Raw genomic sequence first — 24,389 nt, 5'->3', positions numbered from 1 at the left:
CTGGTGTTAACCGCGGTCTCGGTATCTTGGAGCGCGGCCTGGGGGTGGAAGTCGTCTTCGTCTCCCGACGATCGAACTTCCGTTAATGTGTGTAGCGAGGCACTCTTGGCAAGAGTGGATGATTGCCTTGCGTCGTGAGGTGATCTCGATCGAGAGCGCCCAGAGGACACCGAGTCGGACCGTTCTTTTTGTGCCTCTTTCCGGGAAGTCGACGTCGTCGAGGTCCGGTTGGTCTTAGTGTGTTTAGTGTGTGTTAGGTGTGTAGCGCTTGCGTCGCCGGGGGTCTTCCCCATAGCCGCCCTGCCGGACGACCTTCCGAGGTCGGGGACCTGCGCTCGCCGGCTGTCTTTCGACGCCATAATGCCCTCGCCGTCCGAAAGTACGGCGTCGCTGCCATCGCTGAAGGCGCCCTCCGCTGCCATGGCCTCCTGCCTGGCGTGGTGGGCCCAACGCTTTGTCGAACGGTCCTTAAGTGTCTTAGGTTTAAACCTACTACACGCTCTGCAGTTCGCTTCGGGGTGATCCCTCGGCAAGCAGAGATTGCACGTGGCGTGCCTGTCGACCCAAGGGTATTTGCGATTGCACTTGGGGCAGAATTGAAAAGGGGTACCCTCCATACGCACCTTAAGGCAGCGGGCTGCTAAGTGTAGGAATATATAAAATGTAACTATATATCAAGAGTGAAGAGTATGTACCACCCCCCACTCTCCCTACTTGTAAGGGCCGAGGCCAGCGGCCTACTAGGCCCGGGCCGAGGCCAGCGGCCTTCCGAGGCCCAGATCCGTCGTGCAGCAGTCGACGGTCGATGACTTCTCCAGCCGTCGTCGAGGTTGAGGGTCGACGTTGGGGTGGGGAAGGGAATGAATAAGAATTATAATTATAATAACAGCAAAAGTATGGCTAAGGCCAGGGAACTCCGCAAGATGCTTCCGACCAGTATGGCGGAAAAAAACAATCTGAGGATCCTACACGCGTGAGGGATCTTGGGTACAGTGGACGTCACACTAGGGATAGTATTACTGGCACGCCTGTGTCGACGCCCATTTTCGACTTTCGAAAAACAAACTGTAATACTCCGCAGCTTCCACTAGATGTCGGCCTATGCACAGCATGTGATCTAAGCAGATTCCACAAGCCTCAGAAATATATATATATGTATTCAGGGAACAAACATTAGTTACAGGGACAATAAGGGGAAAACTTAACACAACAAAACTCCTGAAATAAATAAAGCTAAAGCCACCTTAACTTCGTACCCCCGGTTAAACGCCTGTGACCACAATGATGACATCACAGATTACATCACTAATAACATATGTGACAACAATGATTACTTAACTAATGGCATCAGACATAAGATTACCAGGTATTTGCACCTATTTAGACCCAGGGGAGTTGCTAGGTCTGGAAAAGACCCGGGCTACGCTCATGTCGGAACTGTTGGGACTGGGGGCTAGCTAGTCTTTTGGCTGTAGCTCCTGAGATTCTATCCGGGGCTACAACCAAAAGATCAGGGGCTGTAGCCCCTTAGACTCCCCTAGCAATGCCCCTGTTTAGACCACCCTTACATTACAAATGCATCATATCATTACTTGTGAAGCTTTCCTGTGTAGAACTGTGGTAAAGGATATCTGAATTAAAAATATGTAATATGTTTTATTTTCTTTTAATTGCAAAAAAGTTATTAAAAAAAAGTACACTGCTTAGAATTTCCTGTTTGTGCCAAATATATGTAAGAAATGGTCACTATAATATTTTTATATATTTCCAAAATAAATGTGTAGAAATAAATATGTATGGTGAACCCTAATTATTTATTACATTTTGAAACAAACATATGTAAATAGGCAATTGTTTTTTGTAAGAAAAAAGTGTACACCTATCATTTTCTAAATGACATGAGAAGTGGTTTAAAACAAGGAACAACTATGCATTAGGATATATTTAAAAAATTCAACATTCGCTTGAAAACATTCACGTAGATGTGTATTTCTTTCTGTGTGTGTTTTGTAAGTGATTAACACGTTAAATTGAAATAAAACACATACTGTTCAAAGTAAAAGTAATCTTTAAATAATATTCAATGTTTGTGTATGTCCTAGATGATGTTACCAGTGATGTCACGATGTGGGATAAGCTGCACAACAGGGGGCACAAAGTTAAGGTGACTTTAGCTGAATTTCAGGGGTTTTCTTGGATTAAGTTCTCACCTTAACGTCCCTGCAACTAACGTTTTATCCCTGAATTTCAAAGCTTTTGTGCTAACTTAACACTGTCTGACCACTAGCCATGGTTTTCGGTCATGGCCAGTGGGCGTAGCCTTCGTCCGTGGACACTGTATATTTTATAACACTACCGGACCTTTTGTTACAGCATTGTTTCTTTCCGCACCACTGGCTATGGCTTTCACCCATGGCCAGTGGCCACTGTCTTCGGCTGTGTCCACTGTATATTTTGAAACACTACCAGACCACTAGCCATGGCCTTTGTATTTTTTAAAACACAGGTCTTTGGCCATGCCCACTGTATATTTTAAAAATCCTTGTAACCCACTGGCCATTTGGCCTGTTAAGTATTTCAAACAGGTGATACACCCTGGTCTCAGCCTAGTATGCAGCGCACAGCTGAAATGCTTATTTTTTATGTCTATAGGTTCAATATTCAGAGTGATATACCACTCATATCACACCCCTCGTCAAATACTCAAGGTCACGATGGACCAGTAATCAGGCTGGTTGGTAAAGGTAATATTTATTTATTTAAAATTCAAATCAAACATATACTTTTTAATAGGGTGCAGCAATCACCAATTTGGTGACAATAACAGATAGGAAGGTATGTAGGCACTTCAATTCACTCTTTAGCAACACAAAATATAAAACACCAGAGAAATGAACACGTTGGGCTTGTTTGGAAAGACAGCACTTAAGTTAGGATTTCCTCTTGCAATATTCCTCAACCCACAAACAAACAATTGTAAATAAATATAAGCAAGCAGCTGGTAATCAGGAATAAGGAATAATAAACAGAATTCAAATCCAACCTTCCCTCCCCAAACAAGAAAGAAAAACGGATTTGAAATCTTACACTTTAAAATGGCATTTCGGAAATGGCTGGGTAAAACAATGAATGTGTGTAAAAATCCTTAAATCAGTACAAATCTCTATGGGAGCAACATTGGAAAGATACTAACAATCATGAGCTATAGTGTGAGCAAAAAATAAACACTTTGAATCCAAATGGAAGGTTGAAAATAATTTAGAATAAGAATCACACATGTAAAACTTTACAAAATTGCGGATTCCCGCCTAAAATTAACCAAACTGAGGAGGATATGCAATGTTGCCTTGCGGAAACGTAAGCTGCAATAGCATAAGAAATTCTGTAGCGAGGCAGGCAGGGAGGGAGCAATATGGAATACGTCACCGGACCATCCCATCGAAAGACTGTTACCAGGTAAGAAAGTAACTTGTTCTTCGAGGAGATTGGGTCCTCCAACGTATTCCATATCTATGACAGACTCCCAAAGCAGTACCAACGTACGGAGGAGGGAAAAGAATTTAGAAAATCGAATTTAAGAGTGCCCAATCAAATTGCAGAGTAAAGGACTGCCTTGCCAAAGGCCAAATCCTGCCCATGGATAGAATCTAGGGAGTAGTGACGTACAAAAGTATGGACCGAAGCCCAAGAGGCTGCTTCACAGATGCTACGAATAGGAACACCCCTCTGCAGGGCAGTAGAGGCAGCCATACCCCTAGTAGAATGGGCCCGTAAGCCTACCGAAGGGTCCTTACCCGCCAAGCAGTAACATTCAGAAATTGCCAGGATAATCCATATAGACAAAGTCTGCTTAGTAACAGCTTGTCCCAAACACCTTCCAGTGTAACCAATAAAGAGTTGATCGTCCACTCTGACCCGGGACATGCGTGAAATGTAGAAACTTAAAGCTCTCCTAGGATCCAACCTATGGAGCCTCTCCTTGTCCTTACCAGGATGCGGAGGAGGATAGAACGCCGGAAGAACGACCTTCTGACTTAAATTAAATTCCGATACAACTTTCGGAAGAAAAGAAGGACGCACTCTAAGGACAACCCTGTCCTTATGAAATACAGTGAAGGGTGGCTTAACAGAAAGTGCCTGCAACTCACCCACTCTGCGAGCGGAAGTGACCACAACTAAAAATACAGTTTTAAGAGTTAACAGTCTCAAAGGACAAGAGTGCAAAGGCTCAAATGGAGCACCCATGAGGAATTTAAGAACCATGTTCAAATCCCAACCGGGCACCTAGAACGGTGACGGTGGGAACACATTAGTGAGCCCTTTCAGAAACTGAGAAATTAAAGGAATTTTAAAGTAAGAACACTCTTCAGACGAACGCTTAAAGATAGACAGCGCCGCCAGGTAACCTTTAATGGTACTCACTTGCAGGCCCTTGTGTGCCAAGGAAAGCAAAAAAGACAGAACCACAGGAATGTCACATGAAAAAGGATCCACATTCTTTACCCTGCACCACTCGCAGAACTTTCTCCAGTGGCAACGGTACAGGGACTTTGTTGCAGGCCGCCTGGCCAAAAGCAAAACCTCCACCACGTCTTCAGGAAGGTCCCAATCCTTATACCTCAACCGTTCAGAAGCCAAGCGTGAAGGTTGAGGGATTTGACCTCTGGATGGAGAACCTGACACCCCTCCCGTGAGAGCAGATCGTCTCGGTAGGGAAGACAGAGTGGAGGGCAGATGGGCAAGTCGAGAAGGTCCGGGTACCACGTCCTCCAGGCCCAAGCCTGAGCAATGAGGATCATCCGGGAACCGAACCTCCGTAGCCTCCGCAACACTTGCGTAATGACGGGGACTGGAGGAAACGCATACAGCAGTGGGAAGGACCACTCCACTACGAACGGGTCCCCTAAGGCTCCTCTAGGAGAAAATTCCCGCAAGCAGAAACTTTTGCAATTCCGGTTGACACTGGTGGCAAAGAGATCCACTTGTGGGGTCCATCAAAGGTCGAAGATCTCCAGGAGAATCTCCTGAGCCATCTCCCACTCGTGAGAGATCGTGCTCTGCCTGCTCAGAGCGTCTTTTTCCTTCTCATTTTTGTCTCCAGCCAGATGAACTGCTGAGATCGCAATTTCCTGCTGATGGCCCAGAAGCAGAGCTGCATCACCTCTCTGCACAGAGGAAGTGACCCTGCCTCCTCCCCCCGCTTTTTGTTGAGGTAGTGTTTGGCCACGGTGTTGTCTGTCAGAATCAGGACATTCTTTCCTCGCACAGTCGGCAGAAAAGCCTTCAGGGCTAGCCTGATGGCCCTCCGCTCCAACAAATTGATATGGAGTCTGGACTCCGACGGAGACCAACGATCGCTGACTGCCAACTCACTGGCATGAGCTCCCAATCCCGTGAGGGATGCGTCCGTCACGATCGTCACCTCCGGCCAGGGAAACCAAAATGGAGCCCCCATCATCAGATTGCCTTCGACGTCCCACCACAGAAGGTCCTGGGCGACCGAGGGCGGCACCTGAACAGGGTCCGACATACTGCCGGAGGACTGTGACCATTGCATCTTGAGAGCCCACTGCAAAGATCTCATCCGGAGTCGAGCCTCTGGCACAAGAAGAGTGCAGGATGCCATGAGGCCGAGCAACCTCAAGAACTCGAACGCCGGGAGACTCTGGGCATGTTGAAACTTGTGTACCATCTGCTGAATGTGATGAGCCCTCACCTGGGGAGGAAAGCACTGCCCCAGGGATGTTTCGAGCACTGCTCCGATGAACTGGAGCCGCTGAGTTGGCGTCAAGCGGGACTTCTTTAAGTTGAGGGAGAAGCCCAGTGTTAGGCAGAAACCTGTGCAGTTCCCTTTGGGAACACTGGAAAAGATTTAGGACTACGGGTGTGTCATGATGCCTACCTCTAAGGAGCCAGGCCGGGCCCAGCAACCCCAGAGGCAGACATCATTTTCCCCAGGGAAGTCTCAGCGGGCCCAAGTCGGGGCCCTTTGGACTCAGTCCTGGCGCCTTAGGCGTCAGGCTCATAGCGGACCCCAGTCCTGGGCGCCTTAGGCGCCAGGCTCATAGAAGAGGATATGTGTTTAAGTGCTTGGGTGCACACTTACCTGATGCAGACCTTGCTGCTTCATCCAGGCCCTCTTGAGGCCTGAATGGGACTACTTAACCTGTAGGACTACTTCACCACCCGGGTGTGGTCAGGGAAGGATACATACCTGATTGGTGGAAGGATACATACCAGGAACTTCTTCCAAGGCTATTTAAACCCCACCCGAACAGCCACACATGCTTCGCGTTGTTCTGCACCTAGCAGCTGGACGCTCACCGTGTCAGCTCCTGCATCCTGACTTCAGCCACGCCTGCCAGCACCCTGGAACACCTGCAAGGGGAGAAAGGAAGAGAATAGGAGAAGAAAAGCCCTTACCTGCTAAATCTGCATCCCGGAGTCATTTCTCCAACGGCCCTGAAAAGGAAGACATCATTTTAAAGGCATTTCGTTTCGATCGCTGCAGCGCTGCATTTTACTCACCTTTGCAAGGCGCTTCCATCTTCAGCACCGATCTTCCGGATTCAGCTACGCCCCGGCGTCTAGAGGAAAAAAGACAAGAACAAAGGTGAGAGGGAGAAAAGGAATAAGGAAAGCTCAGTTTCCTTTTAAGTCTTACCTGTTGGATTATTCCCACTGCATTTCGGGTCCTGCCGCTTCCTGGCATCTCCGGACCCCGGCCCCTATGGGGAAAAAAGACAAAGACATTGAATGAGCGAATGCAAAGACATTACCTGAGCGCTCATCCAGAACTGTTTCACTTCGGGTCGGCGCCATATCTCCGGCACTCCGAACCCCGGCCCCTAAGGGGAAAAAGACATAAGCATTAGCGCTTGCTGCAATTAGACAACGAACATTATTATTAAGCTTGAACTTTAGAACAGAACATTTACAGCGCCTTACCTGAACAGTCAAGCTTACCTGAACTCCCATCAATCCTCAATCCAGTGAAGTAACTGGGTTTCAACGAGCCCCTGCATCAGAAGCAGGATGGAGAGCTCATCCTTCCAAACCCTAAGGAGGGTATCCAACGAGCCAGGGAAGCCAGAATAGAGGGGCCCTTCCTGTCCATCTTCAGAGTTCTGCGCCTTCGACGCTGCGCCTCCGTGGGAACCAGGTGAGCGTTACAGGGTGTTAGCAGTAAACCCACTTGGTAGCAGTCTGTACCACCCAGAATTACCTGGTAGCTGTGGCTGAGCAGTCAGACTTCCCTCAAGAGTTAGGCAGTATGCAAAGTATACACAATAGGCACTCAGATACAATAGCACAAGCAAACACTGACCAGAGCTTTGGTATCAAAGTATATAATTATTTATTTAAAAACACACTGTTTGAAACACTCCAGCACTCTTATTTGTAAAACACTCTAAACACAGTTACTATTATGATATATACAACCCTTATTCCTTATCAGACAAGTCTTAGTTAACACCACTTATTTCCAGACAGAGGTGAGCACTTAACTATAGATGGCACTCCAATAAGTTCATGAAGAAGGGAGGGAAAAAGACAGAATATGTGAAGATACACCACTCTAAGATTTAGGAACACTTTTAGCAAGGCAGAAGAGCAAAAGTCACTTGTGAGCCAAAGTCCATAGGCTGGGCCCACTCTTAGAGAGAGCAGAGCACAAATGCGCCCAAGATCACACAGTTACACTAGGCTTTGAAAGTCTTACAGAGAGTTCGAAAAGAGTTTGGAGAGGCTCAGAAAGGTTCAGCCAGGGTGTCCCAGGCTAACCCAGGTTCGAAAGCCGGGGGCTAAATCTACCCCGTACAGTCGGTGGCAAGGGAAGCCAGGCGGAACACGGTACCTTAAGTGGGAAGGATCCTCCATCGGTGGCAGTTGTTCCTGGCAGCGGGTGCAAGTCTCTGCGTCGTCCAGAGGAAGAGAAGATCTCAACTTGGAGGAAAGATGAAGGTCGTTGTACTGCCAGGGAAGAAACCAGCCGCTGAGTTTTCCGGTTAAAGGTATTACCCTTTATTTCGCGGTGGTGGTAAAACATGGTATTCCGGTTGCCGGGGTGCTTGGCACAGGCAAGGCGGCCAGGAGATGCGTCGTGAAGCCGAAAAGACGGTAAAACTGGTTATTCCCACCAGTCAAAGGAAGAAGACTCTCCGGCGGGAGATCTCTGTCGTTGGGAAAAGTGGTGAGACGGTTCAGCAGGGCTCCACCGGTGGTGTCGTCGTAGCAGGTCGGCTCAGCTTCTCCCTCGTCGGATTCTTAAATCCTGTGGCGACTTCTGAAGTTCCAGTCCCCAAAGCCCTGCTTTTATGCAGAAAACCCCCATTCACTCGCCTAGCTGTCACTCAAACATGCTAAGTGCTGAGTCGGCTCACCACTTGGGCCAATCAGGATGGAGTGCGACTTGAGTTGCCTAGGCAACTCAGTCCAGGGTGCCTAAATCCCCCTCCACCCCTCCTAAGTGCCCTAGACAGAGTGGCATCACTTTGGAGGGCTTCTGTGGAGAAACCCGCCAAAAAATGGAACAAAGGGCTCGACTTGGGTTGGAGTCACAGAAAAGAACACAAACGCCATTTTAGAACCGAGTTTTGGCAAAAAAATACCAACCGGAGAATTAATAATAAATAAATAAACCGGCGGTATGTTCGAGGCTATCGTAATTAAATAAATAAAGATAGTAGCCTCGAACAATGGGAAAATCCCATAGAGAAATATTTGCGGTTGAATATAAAAAGTAGTATCCACTGCCACCAGCCAAAACTCGATCAGGGGGGACGGAGACGGACGGAGACGTGCCCCCTCAACTAACAGACCCCAGCCAGTACGTCCACAATATGATGGTTTGTACTGGTTCTGTTCAGAATTCAAGACTAGTAAAGTCAATGGTGACTTTACATGCCCTGGGAGACAGTAGTCAGTCCCCAGGTATGGAGTCTATACTGGGGGGTCACTATGACACCCCTGTGTTACTGCACTGAGGGTGCTGTGTAGCACACATCACAAAAACACATGAAGCCCTATGGAGGAAAAGACCCCGTAGCCCATTAAACACATCTAGAGTCAAAGGAATACACTCAAATCACGTCCAAGAGTGAGGGTAAAAGAGTCTCACTCTTGGCAGGAGAAAAAAATAAACCCCAAAAATCCAGCAAAGCTGCTGGGGGACTCACTAGGTTAGGAAATTCAGCCTAAACAGAGAATTCTCCCTCACACCCAGCTTGTGAAGGGAGTGGCAGGTGACGGACAGATGAACCAATCGTCCAGGTAGGGGTAGACATGAATCCCCCCTTTCCTGAGATATGCTGCCACCACCACCATGAGTTTGGTGAAAACCCTTGGGCGGAGGTCAATCCGAACAACAGGACCCGAAACTGAAAACTTGAGGTCGAGAGGCACCAACCAGTCCTAAAGCTGAAGGGCATGGAGGACTTGAGAAAGAGTAACCATCTTGAACTTCAAACCGCGTAAATCCATGATGGGTCTCAATCCTCAGTCTTTCTTCAAAACCAAAAAATAAGGGGAATATCATCCCTTGTTCCTCTCCGCTACAGGCAGCAGTTCTATGGCGCCTTTCTCCAGCAGGGCTTGTATTTCATGCGCAAGGAGCGGATCCGGACTCTGTAAAGAGAGATTCCCGGGTGGATTGTCGTGAGGCCTCTGCCGGAAAGGAAGACGTGGGCTATGATCTCCAGAACCCACACATCTGAAGTAATGGCACGCCACTCTACAAGATGCTGCGCCAGCCTTCCCCCAACCGGCGAACCATGGGACATGGCCTCATGACTGACCTGAAGCGGCTGCGGAATTGCAATTGCCTGAGGGTAAAGAGGCAACTGCCTGAGCGGCCTTGGCACCTCGAGTACCTTGTTTTCCACCTCTGGGACTCCTACGGTGGCCCCTTTTACTTGCAGCTTCTCTCGATCTACTAAACGATGAGTAATATCGAAAGGAACCTCCCCTCCATTGCTGTCCCCTAAGACGAAAAGGCGGAGGTTGGCGAACTGCAGCGCTCAACGACTGCAGCTTTTGAGGTCTGCAACCACTCGAGGCTCTCGTCAGCCTTGCTGCCAAAAAGATGTTCACCATCAAAGTGCATGTTGACGAGCCAGGCTTGCACATCAGAAGCAAACCCCGACTTACGCAACCACGCATACCTGCGTATTACGGTGCTCGCTGCCATGCACCGGCTGACACAATCCGCCATGTCCAGAACCGACTGAACGGACTCACACATGGCATCCTTGCCATCCTGCACCATAGAAAAGAAGCCATCCCGTTCCCCCCCCCTTCGGGAACATGATCAGCCGCTAACGAAATACAGTTCCACAGAGGGTGCGTGAAACGTGATAAGGCACACACAAAGTTGGCTGCCTGTAAAGCTATACCCCCTGAAGAAAACACTTTCTTCGCCCAGCCATCAAAACGCTTGTCATCCCTATCAGGAGGGATGGTAGGATACGACGCCTGCTTCACTGGGGCCATAGCCGCCTGCACCACCAAACTCTCCGGAGTGGGGTGCATGGTCAAGTAGCAGTGGTTGCTACCGGCTGGACGGTATTTTCGCGGCAAAGACTTGCTCACTGCTGGGAGACCCTCCGGTGCAGTCCAAGCCGCTGACACCCTTCTGTGCAAGGCCATATGGAATGGCAGTACCGGGTCAGTTGGTGGACCTTGGTCGACGATATCCGTCAGGTCATCCTGCAGAAAATCCACTAGTGGCGCAGACCACCCCAAGTATTCCGTGACCCTCGACATAAGGCGCTGGTACGAGGACTCGGCATGGATGCCTGGCCTACAAAACTCCACCTCCGGAGAGGTGTCCAGACCACTGGCGTTGTGCAACAACTGACGCAGGTCTTCCATCTGGCTATGACCAGAGAAAATCTCGTCTGGTACCGTATCAGGAACCAACCCTTCCTCAGATCCCTCATCCACCTCAGAAATATAATCCAGAGGCTGGAATGTGGGCACAGAATAAGGGATAAAGACATTTTTAGTCTGGGCCAGAGCCTTTCTAGGGGGTTCCACCGTGCCATGGGGTACCTCTGACAAAGCAGCCTCGAAAGGCGTCGAGGGCGTCGATGGAATCAGTGTCGACGTCGAGCATGGCGCCGACAGTTTCGACACAGTCTTCGAGGGCGGAGCCCCGAGCGAGTCCTTCGACAGCCTGGGTGCCGATGGCGTCGACGACTTCCTCAGAGGCAGAGCCTCGGGAGAGTCCCTCGACCACCTCGGCGCCAAAGGCGTCGATGTCTTCTTCTTCGAAGACTTCACAGGCTCAGACGGTCTTGAGGGTGTCGAGGAACGGGACCTGGAACTGGCATGACTAGAACGATTCCCCTTGTCCGTGCGGGACCTCTCCCGCGAATCTTGCCGACCACCCGAGCCCGAAGGCGTTTGAGTGATGTGTCTAGTACAGTCACGGCCGGCTCCTCTCGGAGGCACGGACGGACCGGAGCCCTGCAATTTAAAAATCACCAACATCGCCTTACGGAAGGAAGCCCATTCCTCAGGAGTCGAATGCTTGGTGGGACAAGCAACCCGCCGACGGGCGGCGTCCTCCGATGAGGACCGGGAAAGCGACCGATGACGGCGCTTCCATGAGTGCCTCAAAGAGGCAGAGGAATGGCGGGACCTACTCCGGGACCGAGACCTCCCGGACTGACGACGACAATGCTGAGAGTCGCCCCTCAAATCGTCAGTCGAAAGCCCAGAGGACCTCGGCTTACATGGCTTGGTCACCTTACCAACAGAAAGCTTCTTCTTACGCTCCCGCAAGGCCTTCGACGTAAGCGACCGGCAGTCTACACAATCGTCCGTGTCGTGGTCCTCACCGAGGCACCAGAGGCAGGCGTCTTGGACCCGCAGACCTGACACTTCTTAAAACCCGGCCGCGGGGTAGAAGAAGATGAAGACATCATGAAATCTTCACAAACTAACAGGTTCGAAGAACCGAAAGAACAGTAACACAGAAGAACCGAGGCGCGCCGAGATCTCCGAAGCGAACATGTTTAAGGAAAAAACAGAACTGAGGCTATGGGCGTTGTGCGTCCTACTTATAACATCCGGTGACATCGGCTTGACAGAGAACAGCGTATCGACGTCATCGACGCAGGAGCTGAAAATTTTCCAAAGCAGCACAGCTGTGGCGATTACCCGTCATAGATATGGAATACGTCGGAGGACCCAATCCCCTCGAAACTCAGTTTGGACAAGAAAATATTTACTATAGATTTACTCTACGACTAGAGCATTCCGGCTAGAATACCAAGGAGGGACAAAGTAAGCTCTGGAGTTGATTCATGACTTCAACACCAAATCCTCAGTGCTTGCCCCGGCAGAACCAGTCGGATCACTCGAAGTAGGATTGTTAATTTAAGATTTACACAAGATAAAATGACTAAGGAAATGGCGCTTAGCAAGATAAATCAAAGACAGGATTGCAATAAGGATTCTGACAAGGTTACAAGTTCTTAAGGTAAGGATAGGATGGTTTAGAGATTGGGAGAGGATAAGGCAAGGCAAGGTATGCTATGATTTTCTATGCTATCTATTAATACTTAGACAGTCCGCTTTAATTTAGGATTTTGGACCGTCAAGGGTTCTGGTCATCACACGGATTGGGTCTAACCAAGGACAGCTGGGATATTCGGGCGGGACAGGATCATCGGGACTGTACTGGTCACTGGACTGCACTAGACTGGCCCTTCTGGTTACTGAGATCAGTGGGATGGCATGTTTGTGGCAGGCATGCATTTAGTAGCAAGCCAGGTTGGATTAGGATGCTTCCCTTGGGCTTTTGGGATTTTTAGACTTTGAGGCCTAGCTGAAAAGGGGTTCGGGATTGCATAGGCTTTGGCTTTGCAATGAAAATCTGGAATCAGGATCAAGTAGGATGGAGAAATCAGGAACAGGACGCCACGCAGGAAATCAGGAAGAAAGTCAGGAATCAGTGTGTTTTTGTGTTGTCAGGTTCCCTTATCTATCATGCCAAATGACATCACTACAGTATATGCCAGGGGCAGGCTTACTGTCCACACCCATAATGCTAGGATTGGGCAGGAGCTTAGTTTCTGCCTTGCTCTTCGCTGATTGGATCACAGAAAAGGATGTCATGTTTATAGTGTTACTTTTACAATGTCTAGAAACCTCCCCTAGCTACTGGAACCAAAATCTAACTTTCCCACAAATACATATTTATACAGTTATAACCTCTGAGAAAATCAGATACACAGGGTACATATTTTGTGTGTCACATTTCAATCCAAACCCCAAGTCTGTGGGACCTGGTTTTGCCTTTCTGCTACATTTTGGCAATTTTAACCATGAAAGATTTGGCCTAAATTTCACAACTTTGTACACAGTTGTGCTTTGATCCTGGGATGTGTGTACAAAATGCTATGTGCGCAATATCAATACTTTCCCCCCCAATCTGTCATTCTTTACAACTTCTATTCCTTATGCAGTAATGAGTGCGACCAGGTTTTCACCGAAAAAGCATAAAATTAGATTTAAAACTACCAACTTTCATATTTTTCCTCATTCTTGCTGCAAAGTTAAATGTCTTAAAAGTTCAGTTACAAAATAAGCTTTTTAAAACCAACAGGAAGTCTATTGTCACTTATTAGTTTTTTTTCTTTTCCCCAACTGCAAGTAAATGTTAATTCTTTTGAAGAAGGATGAGGGGCCTCCCTCTTGACTGAAGTTGACTGCCCCTCCCACTTGAAAGGTGAGAGTCTTAGCCTGCTATTGTCTCAGCCTGGAGCAAAGATGAATGTCTGATGACGACTTGGAAAGTCCCTTTGTCCTGGAGATTCAAAGCCTCCAAGTTAGCAATTAGCCCTTTCTGTGCCAGCAGTTTATGAGGGGTCACTCTTTCTCAGGGCTAGTACTGTCATAGTATTTTTTTTATATAGTTTACCAACTTATCCTGGGTTTAGCTTTTATTTTCTCATTTTAAATCTTGACTGAAACCTATGGAATCAAAACAGTTTATAGGAGTACTTTTACCAGCAAGAAATATTTTTACATTTCTAAGTGAGCGCGCATGCCTTTACACAACAATGTACTTTTAAATAGGCAATTTTTCTCTTCAGTCAGGAAAAAGCACATTTTATTTATTTCTTTAAATTCGGTTTTCATCTGCAGCAAATATACACTTTGTACAGCTCTAGTTCTTTCCTTGAGTGCTGGAGTTGTTTGCATATAGATACTTGTATCAGGCATCTATTTAGAGTCTCTCTCTTACAGCTGATTCTTTAGATACACTTGCAAGGTTTTAGCCGCGTTTCCCGTGTAAAATGAAAACACAGTCCCTGGTTGCTTTTCCAAAGATACTTTTGACAGGAGGTGTCATTCAAATGAGGCCTGGTTCCTCTGAGACACAATGGATGATCCTGGGCATTGCAGGGCCCTTTTAATCACAGTGGTTCATGAGAAATGATGGATTTAGCACCAAACAGCACTTTGTAGATTAGAAAAGTGACATTTTAAAGAGCCATTTTTGTGTCTTTCAGCAAAATAATGCTGCCTCTTTTACTCCACTCTATGTTAAATGTTGCAGTGAGTACTCGGTTTTACCCCACCTGAAATGGGGTGGCAGGGTGGTGCAGCCATTTTCTGGTTGTTAAAAACACGCAGTTTCGAGATATTGGCACGCTCACAGGAGTCAGTGCGGCCATTTTGCTGTTTCTTGCCCCAATGCAGCCAAGTGATGTAGCAAGGCACATCTGAATGGGTCAAAATATCCCACAGGCCATGGCCAGTGGGCACGGACTGCATATTTTAAAACCACTTGCAGCCCACTGGACATAGCCTTCAGCGATAGCCAGTGCCCACAGCCTTCGGCCGTGTCCATTGAATATCATGCCCACTCGTCCGCTCCCACTCTTTACTTTAAAACACTAGCGAATCACTGGCCATGGCCAGTGATTTTTTCACCCCGGACCTCACTGTGTATGGCCTAATTAAATATTTTTAAAATAACTTTTCTCCCATAGCCACGGGTATACCCCAGGTTATATCCAAGGGTGTTTGTAGCACATACAACATATACCTGCGGGTATTGTAGTTTTATACCGACGCTTATCAGGAAAAACAGCAAAAAAAACCAAGAATGCTTCCCTGCCATCTCAGGCCCTCATCAACTGACCCCCTCATGTGTGCCTGCTCCCCCAAATCCACTAATGGCCTCCTCACCTCTCCTGTCCGCTCCCATTCCCCACACAACACTTGTCGCTTCTGTGCTGCAGTTTCAGTTGAAATGTCGGGTAGCCGCAGTTATACCCTGGGTTATACCTGAGGGTATGGGAAAACTATTTCAGCCTTGTGTTGCAAACTTGATCCCTAGCACCCCTCCAACTCCCAAATTTCACTTGGCATCCTCTCATCCCCTCACATCTAGCCAGATGGCATCTGCATGTTTTTGACCTGTAGATGGCTCTTCTATGCGTTTTATTTTACTCAGACCATGGGTTATAATCTGGGGTATAACCACGGCTATCTCACGCATTGAGGGAAAAAAATATGGCGGCTGTTTTATTAATGAACACACGGACACTCAATGTATTCGGGCAGGTGTAGGTATTTATTTTGGAGAATGGAGCATCCCCTTCTCCGTCAAATATTTAAAAAAGTACTGGACATAATAACTCCAAACAACAAAAGGATTGAAAGTGAACGCTTCATGCCCAAGTTGTTTCAAACCTGGTCCAAATCTGTCCAGCAGTTTTGGCTGTTTTGACCTTTGTTGTATATGGCAACATCCCAATTGTGCGAAGGAGCGGGGAGCATGGCAGTTGGGCAGAGGGAGTATTTACGGGCGTACAAAATTGTCTGCAAACTTTCATCCAAATCTTTCTCACGAGTGAAAAGTTATTAGCAATTCATGTTTTGGATTTCCTATCGAATTCTGACTCATTATAGGAAGGCAACTGACACCCTATATTTTATATATGTGTATAAAACCAATATGTTCTACTGTGATTACTTGAACTGTACAAGAAAAATTACCTATTAGACTTTTATAATCTCTGAATCTTGAATTTCTGTCCTGTTGTCCCACACTCACTGATTTCCACTGAAGTTTCATTCTGAAGTATTCATCTCTAAAGAACAGAAAAAGAAAATGTCACTGCTGTAATCGTCTGGGAAAACCAGACATTGTGGAGTTCATACATTTTAATGAATCAATGCATGTGGCACATACGTTACAGATATATATATATGGAACAAGTTACTTACCTGTAACTATTGTTCTCCAGCACGGGTCTGGCATGGATTCACATGCTCATGAATATTCCCTGTCAGGCCGGGAATCCTCGGTATAGAAAAAAATCAGTATCAGCTTCGTTTCTGATCTGTCTTTCTTAGTAGTAACCAATCACTGGTCTCTGGGTCATACTGCCCCCAGCCAATGACTGCCCTCTCCCTAAGTCCTGCCTCCGGCAGCCATCCTCAGATTTGGTAGCACGTAAAGTGGAAGTATGACCAAGTGAAGAGCCGCAGAGGGGTAAGCGGGAGGGTTTGCATGTGAATCCATGCCAGACCCATGCTGGAGAACAACAGTTACAGGTAAGTAACTTGTTCCTTCTCCAGCATGGGGTCTGGCATGGATTCACATGCTCATGAATAAGAGAATACATAGCAGTACACACATGCACAACCACGGGAGGTGGCAACAGGCTCAACATTAAGCAATACAACAACTCAACATTAAGCAACTCTTACATCCTCACCAGGCTCACCTTAGGCGAACAGGTTGCGCAGCACTGCTTGGGCGACCCTGGACTCCTCCCTGGAGTCCCGATCGGCGCAGCAGAATCTTGTGAAGGTGTGCGTCGATCCCCATGTCGCAGCCGTGCAGATGTCTAGCAGGAGCACACCAGACAGGAACGCCGTGGTAGCAGCGATCGCTCTGGTCGAATGGGCTCTCGGATGGCCGGGCAGCGGTCGGTTTGCCAACCGGTGACAGTGCATGATGCAGCCGGAGAGCCATCTGGAAATGGAAGTCTTCGAGAGAGCCTTCCCTTGATTCACAGTCCCAAAGTTCACAAACAGCTGTGACGTCTTCCGAAAACTCTTCGTGCGGTCCACGTAGAACTTCAGCGCTCTAGCTACATCCAGCGAGTGCAAAGTCCTCTCGGCCGGCGACGAAGGGGACAGGAAGCAAACTGGCAACACCAAGGGCTCGTTGAGGTGGAAGTCTGACGGCACCTTGGGCATAAAGGAGGGGTGCGTCCTCAGCACTATCCTCGTGTCATGAAAAGTCAAGTATGGAGGCTTGCAAGATAGGGCCTGGATCTCTCCCACTCGTCGTGCGGAGGTGATGGCCACGAGGAAAGCTGTCTTCAATGACAGGAACTTCAGAGGAGCCGAATGCATAGGCTCGAATGGGGCCCCCATGAGCCTGGTCAGCACCACATTAAGCTCCCACACCAGGGCAGGAGCCTTCACCGGCGGGAATGATCAGAATAGTCCCTTCATGAATTCTTTCACCAGGCGATGAGACCACAAGGACGCCCGTCCCGTAGTCCTGGTATATCGGGAGATTGCCGCCAGATGTATTTTGATGGAGGCTTGAGCCAGTCCAGCTTTGGCCAGCGACAATAGGTACGGCAGTACCTGAGGGGCCATAATCCGCAGAGGGTTAATCTTCTGTGCACGGCACCAGACAGAGAACCTCTTCCATTTATGTCCGTAGCACTTGAGAGTTGAGGACGCCCTGGCCTTTGCAAGAAACTCTCTGCAGTCGGCCGGGATGTCGTACCCTCCAACTCTAGTGCTGCAGGAGCCAGGTCTGCAAGTTCAGCGACTCCGGGCTGTGTTGAAGAATGGCGCCCCCTTCTCGGGAGAGAAGGTCTGCGTCTGTCGGCAGCTTGACTGTGTGGACGTTGACAAGTCCAGAAGGTACGGGAACCAGATCTGTCTCGGCCACGCCGGTGCGACGAGGATCATCTTGCACCGGGACCTCTTGAGCTGGTTGATGAGCCAGAGCAGCAACGGCAGCGGAGGGAATGCATAAAGAAATAGGCCGTCCCAGGAGAACGAGAAAGCATCGCCCATGCTCCTCGGCTGGGGGAACCTGCTGGCGAACCTCCGGCACTTGGAATTCGTCACCGTCGCGAAGAGATCGATTTGGGGTTCGCCCCATCGTCGGAAGAGTCGATCCACTTGATCCTGGTGTAGCTCTCACTCGTGGCACGAGCGCAGCTCCCTGCTGAGTGAGTCGGCGATCGTGTTTTTTTTCCCTGCCAGATGAAGAGGCACCAGAAACATCCGTTGGGCGACGGCCCAATGCCACAGATCCTGGGCTTCATTGGATAGGGCCGGGGACCTGTTTCCGCCCTGCTTCCGGATGTAGAACATCGTGGTGGTGTTGTCGGTGAAGATCCTCACCACCTTGCCCTTGAGGGACGGAAGAAAGGACCTGAGGGCCCATAACACTGCGCGGAGCTCCAAAATGTTGATGTGGCGTGACTTCTCCTCAGGGAGCCAAAGGCCTCTCGTGTGAAGATCTCCGGAGTGCGCTCCCCAACCTTCCAGGGAGGCGTCTGTCGTCACCGTCACCTGGTGAGCTGGGATCTGAAAGTCCGTGCCTGCGCCAGATGGGAGCGGGTACCCCACCACCGGATCGCCCGACGGAACGTCTCGTTGAGAGGGATCCTGTCCTCGAAGCTGCCCGTCGACTGGACCCAGCGGGCGTCGAGGAACTCTTGTAAGGGGCGCATCCGAAGCCTGCAAAGGCGCACCAGATAAATGCAGGACGACATCATCCTGAGGAGGGTCTTGATAGATCTTACCCTGGCCATGTCCGTGGCCAGCAGATGCTGCACCTTGCCCAGAATGGTCCTGGTCCTTTCCTCCGGCGGCGAGGCCAGCCGCGCCACTGTGTCGAGCTTGGCTCCCAGAAACAGGGCGACTTGCGACGGAACCAGGTGGGATTTTGGAAAGTAGATGGAGAATCCCAGGTCCGTGAGCAGCTGGACGGTCTTCGCAGTGTGCTCCACGGCGAGTTCCCTCGTTCTTGCCCGGATGAGCCAGTCGTCCAGGTAGGGGTAGACGTGGATCCCCTGTAGGCGCAGCCGCGCCGCCACCGGTGCGAGGCACTTGGTGAACACCCTGGGTGCCGACTTCAATCCGAACGGGAGGGCCTTGAACTGGTAGTGCCGCCCTTGGACCACGAACCTGAGGAACTTTCTGTGTCTTTTTAGAATGGGGATGTGGAAGTACGCATCCTCCAAGTCCAACGACGACAGAAAATCGCCCTCCTCCAGCTATCCCAGCACGTGCTGGAAGGTGACCATACGGAACTTCTGTGCCTTGATGTACTTGTTCAGTCGTCGTAGGTCCAGGATGGGGCGCCATCCTCCTGTCTTCTTTTTTACAAGGAAGTACCTTGAGTAAACTCCGGAGCCCCGAAGCCTCTTTGGGACGAGCTCGATGGCACCCTTCTTGAGCATCGCCCTTACTTCCAACAGTAGTTGAGGGACGTGATTTTCCTTCCTGGCCACGGGTGGAACACGAGGGCACTTCCTCTGAAACTCGAGGGCGTGCCCTTGGGCCAGGGCGTCCAGCACCCAGCGGTCGGTGGAGATGGACTCCCACACGCTGACGAACCTCGCCAGCCGGCCTCCCACCGGGGTGCTTCGGCGGGGGCCCGACCCCACGGTCGGTTCAATCTTGTTTGGAGGCCTCCTTGACCTCCCTGTCGACAACGACGGGCACCACCTGACTTGCCGCGTCCCCTGTAGGCTTCCTGGGACGAAGATCTTGCCGCTTGGCGGTAAGTGGAGGAGCCACTGCCGGATCCCTTGGAGGCACCTTGTCTGCCTCCGGAGCTCCGAAAGGACGGCCGTCGTCGTTGGAGCACTGCCAGTGCCCGGGCAGTCTCTGTGTCCGTCTTGATGGCCTGAAGGGACTCATCAACCGCCTTCCCAAACAGGTTGTTCCCGTCGAAGGGCATGTCCAAAACCTTGGTTTGTACGTCCTGGCGGAAATCTGTGGCCTTGAGCCATCCTCGTCGTCTCAAGCAAACGCTGTTGCCCAACTGACGGAGGTGTCGGCGATGTCCGTTGCCACCGTGATGGCGTGGTCCGAAGCGATCTCCCCCTCCTGTAGGATTTCAAGGGCCTCAGCCCTTTTGGCGTCTGGGAGGAAGTCTAACAGAGGGGCGATTTTGAACCACAACTCCCTGTCGTAGCGGGCTACGATAGCCAGAGCGTTGGCCGCCTTGATAGTCGTCGCTGCGGATGAGATGATCGGTCATCCCATCGTGTCCAACTTCCTGCCCTCGCCGTCCGGCGGGGAAGTTGATGTCGAGGCCGATGCCCCCCCAGCTTTCTTCTTTGCCGCCGCCGCCGAGACGACCGAATCCGAGGTAGGTTGTGCCCGAAGGCACAAGGGGGCAGCGTCGGGGACCATGTACTTCTTCTCGTACTGGTCCCTCTTTGCCAGCGCCGTGGCAGGGTTCTTGAGGAGGGCGAGCCCCTCATCCCAGATGTCATCAAGAAGCGGTACGGCGAGGACTGTCTTCCTTTTAGCCTCGCGCCGTTGGTAAAGGAACCCTTCTTTCTTCTTTTCTTCTGGGCAGAGCTGGAAAAGCTCGGATGCCCTGGAAATCATAGCATGAAAGGATCCGATCTCGTCGGGCAGGGACGCCCGAGCAGGGGGCGACAGGGGACACGTCCCATCGTCGCCTCCATCATCATCTGTACCTGTCATAACCGTGTCCGTGCCTGTATCATCCCCGTGGGTAGTAGACTGGGGGGGAAGGCAGAGCAGGCCGCAGAGGTGGGAGAGGTGGCGTAGGATGCGTCCTCCTCCTCTTATGCGGTGGACTCTCCGAAGGTCCTGGCTCCGGTTCCCCCGTCGGGTCTGGCTCAGGTACCTCCGTCGGGGGAAGGGGCAACCTTGTCCTTATCTCCGAGCGTAAGGACTGAATCGCTGACAAAATGGCTGCCGAAGTGTCCTGCGGTGCCGGAAACGATGGGCGCGAGGGCTCTTGAGGAGCCTTGTCGGCGACACCGTCGCTCTCGTCCTCGCCCTCGTCGGGATCCCTCCTGATGGGCTGGGCCTCTTCCACGACTTCGATGAGCTCTTCTTCAGAGGTCGTGTCTGTATCCACGATGGCCACCAGCCCCTCCCCCACCTTTTCCAACGAGGACTTCGTGGGGGTCTTCTCAATGGGCCTGAAAGACGACTCCCTCCGCGGTGGCAGGGAGACTCTGGGTCCTGAGGGTGCCTCCACTGGTGTAGCCTCCACAGGCTGAGCCAGGGCCGCAGCGACATCCTCAATCGAGGACTTAGCAGGGTGAATTAAGGCCATCGCCACCTTCTGGACACCTGGGGCCTTCACCTTGGGGGGAGGGTCCGAGCCTCGCTCCCCCTCTGCCGGAGTCTTCGAGATGGACCGGGGCCTCTCCAGAAGCTTCGCCGGGTTCTCAGACTTCCTCTTGCCAGAGCGTTGGCTCGTGGTTGATGGCGCCGGGGAGGGTGCGCCCTGCCTGGCAGCCAAGGAGCCCGACCGTTCGGCGCTCCCGGTGCCCGCGGACTCACGGTGCTTAGCCTTTTGTTGGGACCCCATCGCCGGGGCGCCCCCACAGGACTTAGAAGACCGCTCTGACTTCTTTTTCTTCTTCTCGCCTGACGGGCTCTTCCCTTCCAGCCAGTTGGTGAGACAGAGGTGGCGATCCTTCATGGTCCGCTCCGACATGCCCACAAAATGCACAGTCCTTCTCCGTGTGCGTCTTGTCCTCATGGAGACAGTAGAGGCATAACGAATGCTCGTCCTCCTTGAAAACATTCTGCAGCTGGCACCCAGGGCAGGTCCTGAACAGCTTCCCGGGCGTCAAGCTTCCTTTCTCCTGGGCCATGTCCGGGGTAGGCCTCGGAACTTCTGGAATCCTCCAAAAGCGTAACTCGACGAAAACCTCACCCTTGATGGGCGTAGAAAACTCTGAAACGGATCCCCGTTGATCGGATGTAGAAACGGTGTAGCTTGAGGCTCTATTGAACCGAAAAATGAGAAAAATCTCCTGAAAAAGCGTGAAAATGCAGCAAAAGCTCGAGAGCTACAGGACGAGGACTCCCAACACTTGAACGTGCGGTAAAAATCTGAGGATGGCTGCCAGAGGCGGGGTTTAGGGATAGGGCAGTCATTGGCTGGGGGCAGTATGACCCAGAGACCAGTGATTGGTTACTACTAAGAAAGACAGATCAGAAACGAAACTGATACTGATTTTTTTCTATACCGAGGATTCCCAGCCTGACGACGGGGAATATTCATGAGCATGTGAATCCATGCCAGACCCCATGCTGGAGAAATAATATATACTTCTGGGAGATTCTGCAGAAATCAGTTAAATGAATTAGTAACTACCATGCAGCTATTAGGAAAAAGAAGATATTGGCGAGCAGGATTTGCAAGCGTTATTGTGGGATAAAGCTTGGAGAGTTTTGTAGACACTAGGGAATCTAATAGTGTGCGTGTATGGGGCAGGCAACATCTTGCTTGGTTCACCAAAAACAGACACCAATAGTTTTCTGTCTAAAGAGACTTTCGAATGGGGCTAAAGGGAAGACAAGCATCACAGCATCTAGCAACAGTAACTGTGTAGGTCAAATGGTAATTCATCTGCAAATGCAAGAGTATTGTCCAACTCATCCAGAGCTAGATCTGCCCTTCTGAAAAATGCATAGGTGAGAGCAACCAAGTATTATACCATAGTATAAGCAAACACTGTTTCACAATACAGAACACAACCCCTGTGGAAAACCATTTCTGGAACAAATAACTTATTTTAATAGTCTATAGTGTTAATGCTGCACGGTAATGACACACATTGGCAAAGCCAACAGTTTTCACTCTTGAATGAGCATTAAATAGGCATTTCCCAGGCACTGCCATCATATGTTATGTTGTGTTCCTGGAATTTACACTACCCTCTGCTGGCATCTGTATGTTCTCCAGGTAATCTGGTAGATCTAAAAGAGGGGGGAGTGGGTGGGTAAGGTTAATGCGACAGGGAGAAAGAGAAAATGCAAGCTAGCTTTGCTGTTGCGTGGATGCGTGCAGACCAGACGTACCATGCGCTCATTGCGTAGGTCTGTTTCTAGGTGTTGTATGAGGAGAGCACATATGCATTTGTGTCCAGAGGGGAACCTTGTGTGTCTGTGGTGCTAGGATGCATTGGCCGGGGCAGTGAAATGTTGGGCAACTGTGGAGGTGGTGTGCTCTGGATTTTGATATGTTGGAAGGAGCATCCAATTGCCATCTGTGGGTTGCTTAGTTGATTTATGTATTGTTTGTTGAAACAGAATTTGAGCATGTTTATGAGGGGGAGCCATCACTTGATAACTCAAGATAGGTTGGTGAGGGGCACAGACAACCTGTACACAACATTTAGCAAAACGGAACATGGTATGTGTGCCGAAATTACTAGTAGCATAGCACTGACTAAAGCATCTACTCAGCCCCACACTACAAACTAAACCAGCAGTGATCCCAGTCATAAAGGTGAAACAAGGTAATTGTATACCTCCTTCGCCTCTTAGGGTAGCGCATGCAGAAGGCATTATATACTCTTCAGAAGGGGGTGTGAGCTGGTAACAGTAGTAGTCCAAGAAGCATTAGTACAATTAATCCGAAATAAAAATGTCCAAACAAAGTTTTATGAAAATAGAACCTTTAATCAAACAAAAAATTCTCACAACTAATTAAAACACTAAAGTTCCTCTCCCTCGTTGGAGAGAACACAGAGAATGCAGACTTTGTAGTGAAAAGGGAACTCTGGGTGTTGTAGACAAGGGCCGAACATGCAGAAATGTCATTTAAAAAGATGTCTTTAGGAAAAGGTAGAAGTGCAGTCTTATCACTCCATACGGCCTGTAAAGGCAGGAAAGGGGACAGAAGCACCAACAGTACATTTAAGAGTTTACCTTAGAGTGCAACATTGTCAGGCTGGGCTTCGATGCATTGCGCTACACGTCAAGATAGTTTCAAGACAACTTTCTGAATGCCGAATCACAACCAAGACTATTTGCGACAGGGGCACCCAAAGGATCAAAGCAGCCTTGAAGCAGGTCGAGACAATGGCTTTAAGTTGTTTGGACTGAGTCAGTGCTTAAGACGTGGCAAGTCCACTGCTTCTTCAGGGTCGAGTCAGCCGGTGAGTCAATCAGGTGGGTCTGCGCATGAAAGTGAAAGCGAAAGCAGAATGAAGTTTCTTGAAGTGCCAAAGGCAGCAGTACAGGTCCTGTAGCGGCTCTCACTTGGGAGCATGGTTGAGCCAGCCCAAAAGCGTCTTGAAGTGAAAATCAGGTTCTGGGCTGATTTTTAGGCTTCTTGTGGTGGTGGGAGACACATCTGAGGTTCTCTGAAG

At 49.8% G+C, this 24,389-nt stretch overlaps 1 protein-coding gene across 3 annotated transcripts in view; it reads right to left on the bottom strand.

Annotated features, from left to right (window-relative positions):
• The window catches only part of TBC1D15 (TBC1 domain family member 15), a 1,818,951-nt gene that overhangs the window by 503,730 nt on the left and 1,290,832 nt on the right, over positions 1-24,389 (bottom strand). For all 3 annotated transcript variants that reach the window (XM_069629387.1, XM_069629388.1, XM_069629389.1), the window contains one exon: positions 16,021-16,115. In XM_069629387.1, the coding sequence (XP_069485488.1) occupies positions 16,021-16,115 (95 nt within the window). The remainder of the gene's footprint in view (positions 1-16,020; positions 16,116-24,389) is intronic.

This window comes from Ambystoma mexicanum, chromosome 12 (genome assembly GCF_040938575.1).
Source record: "Ambystoma mexicanum isolate Mex_15411 chromosome 12, UKY_AmexF1_1, whole genome shotgun sequence".
In the NCBI taxonomy this organism is placed as follows: Eukaryota; Metazoa; Chordata; class Amphibia; order Caudata; family Ambystomatidae; genus Ambystoma; species Ambystoma mexicanum.
The sequence above is the reverse complement of the archived record's forward strand: the minus strand, read 5'-3'. Positions and strand labels throughout refer to the sequence as shown.